At 38.1% G+C, this 16,569-nt stretch overlaps 2 protein-coding genes across 3 annotated transcripts; one reads left to right on the forward strand and one right to left on the reverse strand.

Annotated features, from left to right (window-relative positions):
* Positions 1–351: 351 nt before the first annotated feature.
* On the reverse strand, positions 352–10,501 carry pho (phoenix). The gene is made up of 5 exons (XM_046839618.1): positions 10,229–10,501; positions 9,115–9,463; positions 6,810–6,910; positions 5,971–6,043; positions 352–5,135 (listed from the first exon to the last, which is right to left on the reverse strand). Exons 1-5 carry the CDS (start codon positions 10,303–10,305, stop codon positions 687–689), a joined length of 5,049 nt encoding a protein of 1,682 aa, XP_046695574.1. The 5' UTR covers positions 10,306–10,501; the 3' UTR covers positions 352–686.
* A 340-nt stretch (positions 10,502–10,841) lies between these two features.
* Positions 10,842–16,507, forward strand: c25h11orf54 (chromosome 25 C11orf54 homolog). Of its 2 annotated transcripts, none has more exons than XM_046839241.1 (8): positions 10,842–10,990; positions 11,240–11,338; positions 13,323–13,396; positions 13,492–13,593; positions 13,694–13,870; positions 15,259–15,408; positions 15,529–15,645; positions 16,230–16,507. In XM_046839241.1, the coding sequence occupies exons 1-8, from the start codon at positions 10,924–10,926 to the stop codon at positions 16,401–16,403; spliced, it is 960 nt and encodes a 319-aa protein (XP_046695197.1). In that variant the 5' UTR covers positions 10,842–10,923; the 3' UTR covers positions 16,404–16,507. The 2 variants fall into 2 exon arrangements, with proteins under 2 accessions (XP_046695197.1, XP_046695199.1); XM_046839243.1 differs by lacking the exon at positions 16,230–16,507 and adding an exon at positions 15,899–16,185.
* Positions 16,508–16,569: the final 62 nt, after the last annotated feature.

A 16,569-nucleotide genomic window follows, 5' to 3' on the forward strand; every position in this document is an offset into this window, starting at 1 on the left:
CACTTCCCTTCTGCAACATACAGTATGTTAGCATGTATGTTGACCTGTACAAAAAAAATTATTATAAACATTTGAAGAAAAAAAAAAGTATTTTAATGTATATTACAAATAAAAACAAATTTAAACAAATTCAGGTGACTGTACAACAATTTCAAACACCTACATCTTCTTGTGATTTAGTACATTACATCCGTATCATTGCACTGCTGAATTTGAAAGTTTTTCAACATTGGGGAGGTCTGAAGGATGGAAGGATTTTATAAATTAATAAATAGCACATGGAAATCCACGTTATAAATTTACTTAGATTTTGATAGCAAAATATGCATTTCTAAGACTTGAGGCAAATGGTTCTGTTAAAACAATCATGCTTTATAGCAGGTATAAAACAATTTACATTTTGAAGTAAAAAACAAAAAAAACCCACAAAAACAAAGCAATAAAAAAATGTCCAATGTCCTCTAGATCACTATTCAAGTCTCTTACTTTCCTCCTTTCTAATTTCTTCTTAATATGTACCAAAAACACATCCACTGAAATTCAAATTCTGTCCTTTTCAGCATTGAAGGTGATCAAAACCTTGAATTGTTCCTCTACTTTCAGGTACATCCAATCTCTCCTTCACCACAATCACGATGAGTCCTTTCTATTCTTTTTTTTCTTCTTCTTCTTCTTCTTTTTCTCAATTATCGCTTCTGAAAGTTCTGATTGAGAACCAATTTCCTGACAAACGGCATGTTCAATGATTTCGTGATGCACTTCCGTGCTTGTATCCACCAATCTTTTTTTCTTTTTCTTCTTCTTTTCTTCAGGCTGTGTGGTACCTTCCAATTGCAGTACCTGTTGGCTACATTGAGAACCATCACCTTTTTTCCTCTTATTTTCTTTTTCTCCATGGTGTCATATGTTAACCACATTTCCAAACTTTGTGTGGAATTTCCTTCATCAGGTTTCTGTCCACTGCTTGAAGCTTCCTTTAACGCCGTTGTCTGTTCAGTATCGAGCGAGTATACCAAGCCTTGAGAACCCGACCATGATCCATCGATTTCCAACTCTTTCCTTTTCTTCTTCTTCTCTGGTTCTGCACCACCAGCGCCTTCCTCCTCACCAATCCCTCTAGTCTCACTTTCAGTGCTTGTTGTATTTGATGTTTTTGTGTCACTTAGTCCAAGTCCAGATATAGTTGTGATTTTCGACGTCTCCTTTTCTTGAAATGTTTCAGTTCTGTCCTTTTTCTTCTTTTGCTTTTTTAACTTTTTAGGCAGAACCACCTCAGCTGCTTGCTGCTCAAACTCTTGAACAGTACCCAGTGGTTCTACTTGTTCTGTTGTCTCCATCAATGATGCCTTGACCTCCAATTCTTGCCGCTTCTTTTTTTTCATTTTCTTTGGAGTTGCATCAGAGTCAATAGTCTTTAAATCCTCACTATTAACAGTTTGGATCTCAATGGCTTCTGGTAGGTCAAAGATATTGATAAACCTTTGCTTCGTTTTCTTGTGTCCAGGACTTGAACGTTCGCTACACTCGGAAGCAACTATCTCATCGGACATCATAGAATCCCTTTTTGCTGCCTCCTTTTTCGGTTCAAGATCATTGGATTGAATAAGATCAGTTCTGGTCAGTTGCTCAGTTTTAGTATCTATGGAGACCAAAGATGCAGAACCTTGATTAGGGCTATGGATACCCTCCTTTTTACCAACCCCTTCATCGTGCTGAGGCACAGATTGATGTTTGCCTTGTTTTCTCTTTTTCTTTGAATTCCTTCCACCGACTGAAGAACAACCCTCTGAAGAATCCTGAACTGATAGACCCAAGCCTGAAGGAACACTGATTTCTGGCAGGGTGTCAAACGGTTCCACTGACAACTCGTTATTTCTGTCCTTTTTTCTCTTTTTTAGTGGTTTACTTCCATTTACTGAAAAACAATCCAAAGAATAGTCCTGGACTGATAGACCTAGGTCTGTAGGAACACTGGCTTCTGGGTAGGTGTCAATTGGTTCCCCCAACAATTCATTATTTCGGTCCTTTTTTTTCTTCTTTTGCTTAATTCTATTTACTGAAGCACAGTCCATGACATGGTTCTGAGCTGATACACCAAAGTCTGTAAGAACACTGACTTCTGGCCGGGTGTCAACTGGTTCCCCCAACAATTCATTATTTCGGTCCTTTTTTCTCTTTTTCTTTTGCTTAATTACATTTACTGAAGCACAGTCCATGGAATAGTCCTGAGCTGATAGACTTGCGTCTATAGGAACACTGGCTTCTGCCAAGTGGTCATCTAGTTTGTCTAACAAATTATTTTTGTCCTTTTTCGTCTTTTTCTTTTGTTTAATTCCATTTACTGAAGCTCTATTCATCGAATAGTCCTGAGCCGATAGACTTAGGTCTGTAGGAACACTGACTTCTGGAGGGGTGTCAATTGGTTCTGCTAACAACTCATTATTTCTGTCCTTTTTTCTCTTTTTCAGCGGTCTAATTCCACTCACTGAAGAACAATCCAAGAAAGAGTTCTGAACTGATACACTTAGGTCAGTAGGAACACTGACTTCTGCCTGGGTGTCAAATGGTTTCCCCAACAACTCAATACTTTTGTGCTTTTTTGTTTTTTTATTTTGCTGAATTCCATTTACTGAAGCACAGTCCATGCAATCGTCCTGAGCTGATAGACTTTGGTCTTTAGGAACACTTACTTCTGGCAGGGTGTCAACTGGTTCCTTCAACAACTCATAATTTTTGTCTTTTTTCCTCTTTTTCTTTTGTTTAATTCCAATTACAGAAGCACAATTCATGCCATGGTCCTGAGCTGATAGGCCTACGTCTGTAAAACCACTGACTTCTGGCAAGGGGTCAACTGGTTCCTCCAAAAACTCAATATTTCTGTCCTTTTTTCTATTTTTCTTTGGTTTAATTCCACTCACTGATGCACAATCCATCGAATGGTCCTGAGCCGATAGACTTAGGTCTGTAGGAACACTGACATCTTGTGAGGGGTCAACTGGTTCCTCCAACAGCTCATTATTTCTGTCCTTTTTTCTCTTTTTCTTTCGTTTAACTCCACTCATTGAAACACAATCCATGGAAAGGTGCTGAGCTGATACACTTAGGTCTGTAGGAACACTGACTTCTGGTGACAGGTCAATCGGTTCCTCCATCAAATCATGTCTTTTGTCCTTTTTTCTCTTTTTTATCGGTTTAATTTCATTTACTGAAGCCCAGTCGATGGAATGGTGCTGAGCCGATAGAGCAAAGTCTGTAGGAACACTGACTTCTGGCAAGGGATCAACAGGTTTTTCCAACAACTCCTTATATTTGTCCTTTTTCGTCTTTTTCTTTTCTTTCATTCCATTTTCTGAAGCACAATTCATGCCATGGTCCTGAGCTGATTTACCCAAGTCTGTAGGAACACTGACTTCTGGCAAGGGCTCAACTGGTTCCTCCCTCAACTCATTAATTTTGTCATTACTTCTATTTTTTAGTGGCTTACTCATACCCACTGAAGCACAATCAAGGGAACAGTCCTGAACTGGCAGACCTAAGTCTGTAGGAACACCAACTTCTCTCAAGGGGTCAACTGGTTGCTCCAACAGCTCATTATTTCTCTCCTTTTTTCTCTTTTTCTTTTGTTTAATTCCATTTACTGAAGCACAGTCACTGGCATAATCCTGAGCCGAAAGGCTTAGATCTGTAGGAACACTGACTTCTGGTGGGATGTCAACAGGTTCCTCCAACAATTTATTATGTCTGTCCATTTGTCTCTTTTTCATCGATATAATTCCACTCACTGAAGAACAGTCCAAGGAACAGCTCTGACCTAACAAACCTAAGTCTGTCGGAACCCCTACCTCTGGCACGGTGTCAGCTGGTTCCTCCAACAACTTATCGTTTTTGACATTTTTCCTTTTTTTACACTCGACAGTGTCCTCTAAAGGTGGTTCAGAACCTTCACCTGGATCATCTTGTACAGGTGTCAGGTTATCAGATATCACAGGGGCTTTAATCTTTATACCTTTTTTTCTTTTCATCAATTTCAGGGCACTGTAATTAAACAGTGGGGACTCTGTCTTCTCTTCCTGTTCAGCTAAGAGGAAATCCTTTCTAGGACTTATGTAATCATGTCCTCTGGATCCTGTCTGTGCCTCTAATGGCACTGTTGGATATGCACACTCCACACCATCATACAAAGTCTTTTCATCTTTTTCTTTTCTTTCTTGGTGTGTATCTTTAGCTGTTGTCGAGATAATTTCACTTGGTTGAGCCAGCTGAGATTCTAAATAGTTGCCCCCCACATCTGATAAGATTAATGAATTGCTATTTTCCTTTGTTATTAAATCAACATCTTGTAGCGTCACATAGCATTGTAAGAATTCTTTGTTATGATTTTCAATTCTAGTCTCTTTTAAAGGACTTTTAGTCTCTTTTAAAGGACTTTTAGTCTCTTTTAAAGGATTATTTGGTTCTTGAAAAAGATCCTGTGAGCTGGTGAAACCCCCACCTACACTCACCAAGTCTTCGTTTTCCACTGGCTCATGATGTACACCAACAACTTCTTCATGGTTTTGGTGCTCTTGTAACGAGCAGAGCAAATCGTCCATGGTTTCTTTGCCCGTTGGGCTGTCCTCCAAAATTTGGGTTTCATCATCGTCCTGGTCTTTTGAACTTAACCACTGGGTTTCCTCAATTGCAATTTCATGAATTGGTTCTATGCAGTTATCACACGCTTGATGGATATTTTGGGCTTGATATCTTTCGAGGGATTGCGATTCTGAGCATGCTACTAGAACTTGCAGCTGGTTCTCACTGTGTTCATCCTGATGATCCATGAAGAGACTGCTAACCAAACGAGATTTGTCAGGGGAAAGACGAGAAGGGGAAGAATGTGGAGAAAGAGAAGACCTAGCAGGACATTTCCTGCTTTTCCTTCCCTTTTTGCTTGACTGAGACACTTCTATATTAGGTAGACTGTTATTACCGTGTACACTTTTGTCTTTTTGAGGTTCCACTACGTTTTGAGCAACTTTCCTAGTTCGGCTGCATTTCCTCACCGTTCCTGGAGCCTGTCCCATTTTCCATTTAAGAGATGTTTGCCATGTTTGTCGATTTCTTTTCAATACATCCCAAACAAAGCAATCGAGATCCTGAAACAACAGACATATTGATTTAGTGAGAATATATATATATATATATATATATATATATATATATATATATGAAGGATATATATATATATATATGAAGGATATATATATATATATATATATATATATATATATATATATATATATATATATATATATATATATATATATATATATATAGTATAGACCAAAAGTTTGGACACACCTTCTCATTCAAAGAGCTTTCTTTATTTTCATGACTATGAAAATTGTAGAGTCACACTGAAGGCATCAAGGGCTATTTGACCAAGAAGGAGAGTGATGGGGTGCTGCGCCAGATGACCTGGCCTCCACAGTCACCGGACCTGAACCCAATCGAGATGGTTTAAGGGTGAGCTGGACCGCAGAGTGAAGGCAAAAGGGCCAACAAGTGCCAAGCATCTCTCTGGGCACTCCTTCAAGACTGTTGGAAGACCATTTCAGGTGACTACCTCTTGAAGCTCATCAAGAGAATGCCAAGAGTGTGCAAAGCAGTAATCAAAGCAAAAGGTGGCTACTCTGAAGAACCTAGAATATGACATTTTTCAGTTGTTTCACACTTTTTTGTTATGTATATAATTCCACATGTGTTAATTCATAGTTTTGATGCCTTCAGTGTGAATCTACAATTTTCATAGTCCTGAAAATAAAGAAAACTCTTTGAATAAGAAGGTGTGTCCAAACTTTTGGTCTGTACTGTATATATATATATATATATATATATATATATATATATATATATATATATATATATATATATATATATACACACACAGTGTATACATCACAATTATAAAAACATAAATGCAAAATGTACCACAATTTTGATGTCCTCGTCATCCTTGTCATCATCGTCTCCTTCGCTCTCCTTTTTACATTCTAGAGCACCTCTGTAAACGAAAGGCAAATTCAGTAGAGATTAATACCATTAGTAATTATGGTGTAATTATTAAAAGACACAGGAAACTTTTCAGGATGTACAAGTTTCTCAGCAACATGACAAGACACGCCTACATCATTAGAATGCAACTATTAATGGTTAATAAGTAGAATGTCATTTATAAGTATATTAAGTAGAGGCGACTGTAGATTTTACTGACGCCTATAGCTAGGTTGGATCGTACATGCCGATAACCGATCAATCGACTGATGGATACTGGATTTTAAAAAACAAACATAACACTCAATTACTGAACTTTATTGCAAATAAAAAATGGATATATAAAAATATATATAAATGTATTATTTATATTAATAAATATTTATTTAAACCATTCAAACTGAAACAAAAAGCAACACTCCAAACAAATTAAAAACAGTAACATATAAAATTAATAAAAAATTACACTTTGCATGAACAGCATCAGTGAATCGCCTCTAGAAGCCGCTCTCGTACTGTATAATGCAACCCGGAAAAACTATCGGTATGGATTTTTGCCGATAGCTGGATGGTCTTGCAATCAACTATCGGTGCAGATTAATCAGCATAACCGTCAACCACTAATATTTATTATATTGTAGTCATAGTTATAGAAACATAATTGAATTCACAATGTCCAGAAGTTGATGTAAATTAGTTTTCAGGAACAGAACTATAAATTTTTCAAATGACACGATGCAATAAAACTGATATAAGACCTACAATGTAAAACTCACTCAGAATTTGGCAGTAATGATCTTAGCTCTCTTCGTCTTTCTTCTTCGTGTCCTTCACTGTTTTGCAATATGCACTTAAAGAACCCACCGATCTCTGCATTCTGACAGTGGAAAGACATAGAAACAAAAAAAAACATTTACTGAACACAATGGGATAGAACTTTATCCTAAAGGCAAAAATACAATGAAAAAAAGATCATCCCTTGTTTCCTGACATGTTATCTTTTTCTAAGAATGTGAAAGTAAATGTATAAAAAAAACCCATATAAATGGCATACATTTAAAAAAAACGCTAAAGAGTAAAATTATTTATAGAACATTAATGCTTTAAAATAATGCGTTAATAAACATGATTTAAGTGTGGGGGTGTAAAATAGTAAGATGATTACTCATAAAATCAAACATCAGAAAAAGGACCCCAAAATTTGCTTCATACATCCGTCCAAAAGTTTTGGCACCCTCTATGAAATGGCAAATTAAATCTATAGCATGATACAGAGATCAAACATACAAGGACTGAAACTTTTAATTTTACATTTTATGTACTGTGGTCAATTACATTTACATTGCGTTTTACGTTGATGGTTATCGTATTTCTACAACTGAGCAGGTCAGAGTTAAGGGTCTTGCTCAAGAGCCCAACTGTAGCAGCTTGGTGGTCTAGCATCCTACCTGGAGAGTCAACAACTCAATGTTCTTCACAAATAGACAGTAATGTGTATTATATGCCCTGATACTTGGTATACTCAATATTACTATTCTGTTAATTTAAATATTTTACACCATTTGAATATTTTTTAAATATTGCTTGTTGGCCATTCGTCTTATTTTTAATTCTTTCAATACAACATAAATCCATATGTCTTTAAATGACAGTTATATCATTTCTAATTGGTTTGAGATCTGTTTTTTTTTATTTAGACTTGACTTAGTATTCCACTTTGTTAAATATCCAAAAAGTAAACCTGGAACATAAAAACCACTGAGAGTTGAAGTGAATAACATTCATTATCTGGCTGATCAATGGCACCTGTCAAAGCAGCGCATGAACAATCAGTTCTCAAATTGTGCTGATGTGTTGGAGAAAAGGAAAAATGGGCAAGCGAACAGATGTGTCTAGTTCTAGATGAGTCTTTTTATGTTTTTTGAGAGACACGTGCATGTTCCTTTTGTTTCTATGCAACAAACTAGGCCATTTTACGGTATTAAAATTTCCTTTGACCAACAAATCTACAGATGTGCAACTTTACCTTCATTGAAAAATCCTCCCTTTGCATGAAGAACATCTTTACCTACTCTTATGCCTTTTATAAAACTATCCAAATACGTTCATTAGTTGGAGATTTCTTTCTGACTTTGCAATCCAGTTCAACCCAGAGCAGTTGGATAGGATTTAGGTGCAGTGACTGGGCAGACCATTTTATAATAGATAACTCCAGCTGACTGTTTGTTCTCTGAAGAACACTTACAGAACTTGGACAAAAGCTTCATGTCATTGTCTTGTCCAGATTGTCCAGATGGAATTGCATAGAGTTGACGTATGAAATAGTAGCCATGTTGGTGTAGTATTCCTTTTACTTCACGGAATAAGTTTCCAACCTTCCCTGCTCCGAAACAACACCAAACCATTATGCTTCTCAGCATATTTGACTGCTAACATCTTCTCATGTTCTCTTAGATAAGGTCTCCTGAGTAAGAAATGTCAAATTTGGAAGCATCTGTCCACAGAAATTTTTTCCAGTTATCTACAGTCTAATACTTGTTCCCTGGTGGTCTAGTGGTCTCACCGCTGCGGCCCGGGTTCGATCCCCGGTCAGGGAACCAACCCCAGCCATTAGGGTTGCACAAGCCTTAGTGCCGGTCCCAAGCCCGGATAAATGGGGAGGGTTGCGTTGGGAAGGGCATCCAGCTTAAAAACATGTGCCAAATCAAACATGCGGATGGTCCGCTGTGTCGACCCCTAATGGGAGAAGCCGAAAGAAAGTTTTACTGTCTAATCCTTGTGTGTTTTTGCCTTTTACCATGTTGCATACAAACAAACAAACAGAACATGTGTCTCAAAAAACAATAAAAGACTGTTTTTTTCTTTTTTTTTTCTTTTGACACACACTGTTTATCATCATAAATGGAAACTAATTAAATACACATCACAGCAAAAATGTCACTATATTTAATATATGTTCGAATTCCAATTCCAAACACTTTTCTCATCTTCCAAGCTTCTTATTCCCTCACCAAACTGCTCACTTACTGTTATTTAGATGATTATCTAGCTTTATCTCCAGAGATGTTCGCACATCCTTACCGCTATCACTTGGTTTTGGCGGGCAATGAGCTTTTTAGAGCCATTCTTCTTCTTCAGAAAAGGTAACACCATCGTCCTTGGGCGTGCTTTCGGATACTTCCGGGGACTTTCTTCATTTAACAGCGTTCTCCATTTACAAAGCAAGTCGGCGTAGCTGGTTTTGCTGTCGGAGTCGCTCGTCAACTTCGAGTCTTCGTGCCGTCTCGTGCTTGTGTCGCTGTCTTTTTCTTCCTCATCCTCCGACTCCTGACTTGAGGGACACGTCTGGGTATTAGACGGACGCTGTCTTTTAACCCTCCTTTGAGCCGGAGTGACAGACTGGGTCAAAAACAAGCTGTCACCAGAGTCACTGGGGTGAAAGGGAGAGGATGAGATGTACACGGAGAATTGGATCAATGCAAAGATATTTTAAACGTTGTCATGTAAAAATTGGCCCCTTCCCCCCCTAGAAATGCCTTTTGAGGAGAAGAAAGAAATAACAGAAAGAAAGAAAGAAAGAAAGAAACTTTTCCTTGTCCCATATACTTTGCAGCACAGTGAAATTATTTCTTTCCATATCCCAGTGATTTTAGGAAACTGGGGTCAGAGCGCATAGTCAGCAGAAAGGTTTAAGGGCCTTGCTCAAGGGCCCCAGAGTTGAAGCTTGACAACACTGGGACTTGAACCCAAACCCTTCAGATGAGTAACTTAGTACTTTAAAGTCTATAGATTGAGAACACACAGTTTAATCAAAGTACGTTTCTGTTTCTGATCTTCCTCAAAGAATGTGTGTGTGTGTGTGTGTGTGTGTGTGTGTGTGTGTCCCCTCTTGATTGGCATCCCTTTCAGGATGAATTCTCACCTTAAGACCTACCAGAACCCTGACCAGGATAAAGTGCTTCATATATATGATAACGTGATATGATAAGTGAATACTCAAGAATGAGGAGTAAAACAATGAATAAAAAAAAGATTCATGTAAACAAAAGAGAAATCAAAGTTTAAAACACACGATCACAATCACACACAGTAATACGAGACATTTCGTCACTTCCTGTAATGCACATTCATTTTTTTTTTAAATATCTTTTTTATAAGATCATTAATATTAATGATTCGATGCAGAATAATTTACCTGTCAGACGCAGTTTCTTTTTCGAAGTCGCACTGAACCGAAGCCTCGGAGTCTTTCTCCTGAAGTCTTAGAGACATGATTACTGCTCATTCAACATCCAACACTTTCCATATACTGCTCTTACTCGGGATTTATAGCGGTTTCAGAAGAAACTGCTCATTGCAACAGGTTCTATTAGTAACTGGAGGTTCCTTCATAAACACAAACACACACGTGGGATCGACCAATCTGAAAACATGGAAACCAGGAAGCAGAACACGCAGGGGGCGGGGCGACTACAAGGCGCGCGGCATTATGACCGACCAATCACAGACCTGTAAGAGATGACGACAACGACCACGAAGGGTGAGCGTTCACCAGGGTGCATTCAAGAGCGCATAGAAATGGTACAAAGATGGATTCATTTGTTCTAACAACAACAACAGCAATAATAATAACAATAATAAGAATAATAAGAATATTTTGTATTATTATTGTTATTGCTATTATTTTTATTATTTTAATAATAGTGTGTGAGTTATGCAACAAGCAGTGTATGATTTGAAAACTCTTTGTGATAGATGTGTTTAGTGAATGCACCACTAATTCAGCTCTCGGTCAGCAGTGTTGTGTATCATGTGATCAGTGTGTGTGTGTGTGTGTGTGTGTGTGTGTGTGTGTGTGTGTGTGTGTGTGTGTGTGTTTTCCCCCACTGCATGATGGAGGGCTCTAAAACGGAGAAGTTCCAGTTACACGTCCCTAATCTTGAGGAACTGTGTCAGGGTGAGATATTTTGTGTTTATTTACTATACAATCCAATGCAATAATAATAAAACCCGGATGTTCTTTTCGTTGCTGGTAAACATTAGTTTTGCTGCAGAGATCAAAGTTCATCATGACATTTCTGTTTAGTGTTCTGAATGTGCTGTGATTCTAATGTTGAGAACTTTATAGATTTATCACCTCTGGTTTACTGATGATGACACTAATGAGCAATCATCTGTATTTATCTGTATTGATTTGTATTTGAAGTGCTGGAAAAGGGCCTGAGGAAGAACTTCGAAGATGCAAAAGTGTGTGTGAGTGAGTGTCCAGATCTCAGCCAGGAGCCCTTCAAGTTTCCTGTCAAAGGTATGAAGTCAAGCTCTGGATACATTCCTACAGCAGAGCCTAAAAACTGCAAATATATTGTACGAGCCAAAAGTTTCAACACCTTCTCCTTTAATGTCTGTTCTTTATTGTTTTTTTATTTTTCCAACATTGTACATTAATACTGAAGACATTCAGACTATGAAAGAGCACACCTGGAATTATGTCATAAACAAAAACATGTTCAACAACACAGAATATGTTATATTTTTAATTGTTAAAAACTCATTTAGGTTTGATGACAGCTTGTGAAAAATCATGGCATTTCCTCATCAGATTTACAGGGGGACAGGATTAGAAACGAGTTTATTAGAGGGACAGCGCATGTAGGACGTTTTGGAGACAAAGTAAGGGAGGCGAGATTGAGATGGTTTGGACATGTGCAGAGGAGGGACATGGGGTATATCTGTAGGAGAATGCTAAGGATGGACCCACAAGGAAGAAGGAAAAGAAGAAGACCAAGGAGGAAGTTTGTGGATGTGGTGAAGGAAGACATGCAGGTAGTTGGTGTGACAGAGGCAGATCTAGAGGACAGGGAGGTGTGGAGACGGATGATCCGCTGTTGTGACCCCTAATGGGAGAAGCCGAAAAAAGAAGAATCTGTCTTGCACTCTACAAATGCTTTTATATTTAGAACTTCAGTATGTTTACTTATATATTTATGTCTATTTATTACAAGTACACTGCTGTGAACTCATTCAAAATCTGTTCTATATTGCACTGACTGCCTATACAAACTTTCTATATTGCATTGACATAAAAACACTTGAGAGAAGAGAAACGGTATTTCGATTCCTCTGTATGTCTGCACATATGATGGCATTGACTAATTAAAAACCTTGAACCTTGAATGTTTTTAATTTACAACTGTGCCTTGAAAAGAGTTCATTGTTTTCATTTCTTGCCTTCTTAAAGCTCTTTAGACCATAATTTGTCTTGTGCAGAGGGAAAGGGGAGTACAGAGTCAATCGCCCTATTAGTGCTACTACTGGTTCCTATTGTGAAACATGGTGGAGGAGGTGTGATGGTGTGTTGCTGTTTGTGATTTTCAAAATTGATGGCTGCGTTTTGCAGTGACCTGCCATCCCATCTGCATTGCATTTAGTGGGACCATCATTTGTTTCCAACAGAACAATGACCCCAAACACAGCTCTAGGCAATGGAAGAGCTATGTGTCCAAGATGAAGATTGATGGAGTACATCTGTCATCTGTGCATCCGATGACCTGGCCTCCACAATCATGTGATCTAAATCCAAAAGAGATTAGAATTTGTTGGAATGAGTTTGACTGGAGAATGAAGGAAAAGCAGCCAACAAGTACTAAACACTCCTGGAAATTCCTCAATCCTCGATTGTTGGAAAAGCATTCCAGGTGATTTTTTAGCATTCCACATTTAGTTCCAATTAGCTCTGATAATTCCCTTCAATCTTCTGGGAAGATGTGCCACTAGATTCTGAAGTGTGCTTATGGATATTTGTGTTAATCAGCCACAAGGGTGTTACCAAAAGCAGGAACTAATGTAGGTGAGGAGACCTGGGGTGCAGTCAGGGTTCACAATTATCCCAAAGGTGTTCAGTAGGGATGAGATCAGAGCTCTATAGCAGGCCACTCAAGATCTTCCTCTCCAATGCATGTAAAACAGATCTTCAAGGAGCTCACTTTGTGCATAGGGACATTGCCGTGCTGGAACAGGTTTTGGGTTTCCAAGTTCAAGTGAATGCAAAATTGTATTATAGCGCATTTAAAGACGTCCTGTACAATTGAGAGCCTCCGGCTTTGTGGTAACATTTTGGAAAAGAACCACATATAGCAGGAAAGGTCAGGTGACCCAATATTTTTGAAGATATATTTTGTCTATTAAATGTATATGTTCTATGGCAGTAACACAGTGGTGTGTGTGTGCGGTGTAGTTTCCAGGTAGAAATTTGGAACATATTTGGATCTTTTTTCTTTCCTCTTTAACAGGACTTTGCGGTAACCCTCGCATTACTGATGTTGGCGGTGTCCCCTACTTGATCCCTCTGGTTAAAGTGGACAAAGTCAGTAGAAATAAATAATAAACAACAATTTGTTTGCATTCCATTATAAAACCTGAGGTTAATAATTATTCACAAATTATTTCATATCCCCCAAGGTGTATAACATGAACACTATAGCTAAGGAGTTGGAGTTGCCTGGGGCATTTATTCTTGGTGCTGGTGCAGTGTCATCAAATACTGTTGGAATGAACGGAGAGGTAATAACTATTTACAGAGCCAGTTAATGCTTTGTACTGTAGAATATAGAATATTTCACGCTGTGAACAGATCTCATACTTGGTATGTTGCATTTCAAAGCTGATGCCTCTGGTGTTGACGGAGCATGACGGAAAACCTGCTGTCAATGCCAGCTACTTCTCCTTTATCAACCCAGTGGATGGGAAATGCTTGCAGGAGAAATACAGCGACAGGTTCTGTGACTGTGACTTTGGGCTTCTAGCGAACCTGTATGCATGTGAGGGTCAGCCAGGGAAGGTGAGGATCTGACTTAGACCCTTTTTTTTTAAATAAATATACAAAATACTGACAAAAATCTGTGAATGACACATGAATACGTTTCACAGCTTCAGTGATTGGACTGGACTCATGGTTTGTTGTTGTTTAAAGTTTCACTTGTTCTTCTTTCTGTCCTTAATGATTAAATATTGATCATTGGTGACAGGATCGATATTTTTTCTTCTCATTACGTGCCGTTTCCAGCCCATCAACCTATTACTTGCATTGAGCGTCTTTTTCATCATTTCCTGGCTATCACGCACCACAGGTGTAGGCTAGCCTATAAAGCTAACATTGAGGAAGGCACAAAGTAACATGAAGTATGGGGCTGTCGTGGATGAGACAGAGGGAATCAGTGATGTAAACATGACTGAGAACAGAAACATTCCTGATCACCTGATCATCATCTTTTCTCTGCTTGTGTTCTATATGGTGGATGTTCAGCCTGAATACATTTATTAGATAACAAAATTTTAAATGATTTTTTATTATATCATGATGTGAGGACCAGTTACCGGAGTGACACTAAAACACGTAGTAATAGTAATAGCTTCTTTTTTATTTAAGTACATGTCAGTACTTCAACCTTTACCAGAGTCTTGTAAAACATTAGTTTTAATTGACTCTTCTACTTAGATGAAAGTTGTGTGTACTTTTGCCATCTCGGCCCCAAGGTATAAAAGTGTGTAAATGTGTTTGTTGCTCTGCAATGGATTTGAATCCCCTTTCAGGTTGTATTCAAACCTCGTACTTTGTGTGCTTGCTATAAGCTCTACCTAAAGCAATGGCTGAAAATGAACAAACCAACTAATCTAACAATTAAACAGCTTAAACAACCAACCAGACTAAACCAACCAAGAAGACAAGCAGCCAAGCCATAAATCCCAAACAAACTAATTTTTGGATGAGCAATTATCGTTTTGGACACATCTTGTATTACTTGCTCTATTTATCCAGGGTGCTCCAATAACACTTCATAGGAGGTAGGCACCAAATGAAGTCAGGACTGTAGGCTATCATTGGATTGTAAAGGGTGAAGGCATCCCGATAAACAAAACATTACTCAATAATGACCACCGGAGTGTCAGTGTGACCCTATGGTTATTAAACATTTTACACTTTACAAGGAAACACCAGAAGCAGATGACATAGCTAGATTTTAAAGCAAAGCAAATGCAATTCTAGGCATTGCTCCTGTTATGTATTATAGCTAAATGAGTCTGTAAGAAGGGATTAATAGTGTATGGAACTGTAACCTTTCAAATAAAAACGTTCAACTGACCTGCTTCATAGAAGGCAATACTGACCTTTGATCAGTGAGTGAACTGAATAAACTATAACTAATGGTGAAATATGCTTGCTCACAGGTCTTGGAGGTCAGAGCCAGCAGGAGGACAGGTGAGGACAGTCTTGTAAGCTGTATGAGAAAGACAATGGAGGAACACTATGGTGATAAAAGCATTGCACTTGGAGGGACTTTCATCATCCAGAAAGGGAAGGCTAAGATCCACATTATGGTAAAAAAAAAAGTTTCATAAATATGGGTATATCTTAATAACTGTCATTTAACTTTAATTAAAACAAAACAATAATGTGCTTAAAGACATCGTTAGTTACATGATCTTGTTTTATTGTAGCCACGAGAGTTTTCTTCATGCCCCCTGAACACTAATGAAGATGTAAATAACTGGCTAAAGCATTTTGAAGTCAGTGCCCCTCTGATCTGCCAGTCTGTCATGGTGTCTAAAGATCCAGTGAGTATCTGTTAACATTTGTTTTATATAATAGCAGATCTGACAGTAGATCGGGATGCAGGATAAATCTCAGGTATATATTAATGGCTCATTCTAATGCATTATTACTGTCTTTATACTGGCTTTAATTCTTCATGATGGAGGGTTTGTCAGGGCTAACCTGACAAGCTATAACATGAAGTTATTCAATTCTATAGAGATAAATGGGCAGGTTTAACTGTAGACAGGACACAATTTTCTTGGTACTCCTCAGCAGGCATTGCCACACATACTGGACACCATCTGAGCCCAAACAAGTTTATCTTAGACTCATCAGAACACAGAGGTGGCTCCTGGCCAGGTTTTTACCTGTTTCAGAACAGGTTAGAGCATCTGATGAGCTGTCTGTCTGTATATGTATGTATGTATGTATGTATATGTATGTTAGTATACCATGCCAATTTTTAATAAGTAAAATATTAGTGAAATAAATATTAGGTTAGTAACTCTGCTTTGCATCGGCCAACTCATATGGAAGCATCAAATATAACGTTCCATGTAACACCACTTCTCCTTACTTTTCTTCCATTTGTGTCCAAAAACAGGGTTTGGATCTGAGAGTGGAACATACCCATGGCTTCAGTGACCATGGTGAAGGAGGTCATTACTACATAGACACCACACCCAGCACTGTGGAATACCTGGGATACTTTCTACCTGCAGAGTTTGTTTATCGTATTGACCAGCCAGTGAAGACCCACAATGTTGGCCGAGACTAAATTTCATGTGAAATAACGAAACAAACTATTGTTATTTGGTAATAAACATTTAACATAACTTTTATCGAAGAGCGTTTCTTGAAGATAAACACATTAAACACAAATTCAGGTTGCTATGTGTTATTTTTCTGTGTGTGTGCGTGATGCTCTGCAATTAATGTCTATT

This window comes from Silurus meridionalis, chromosome 25 (genome assembly GCF_014805685.1).
Source record: "Silurus meridionalis isolate SWU-2019-XX chromosome 25, ASM1480568v1, whole genome shotgun sequence".
Lineage (NCBI taxonomy): Eukaryota > Metazoa > Chordata > Actinopteri > Siluriformes > Siluridae > Silurus > Silurus meridionalis.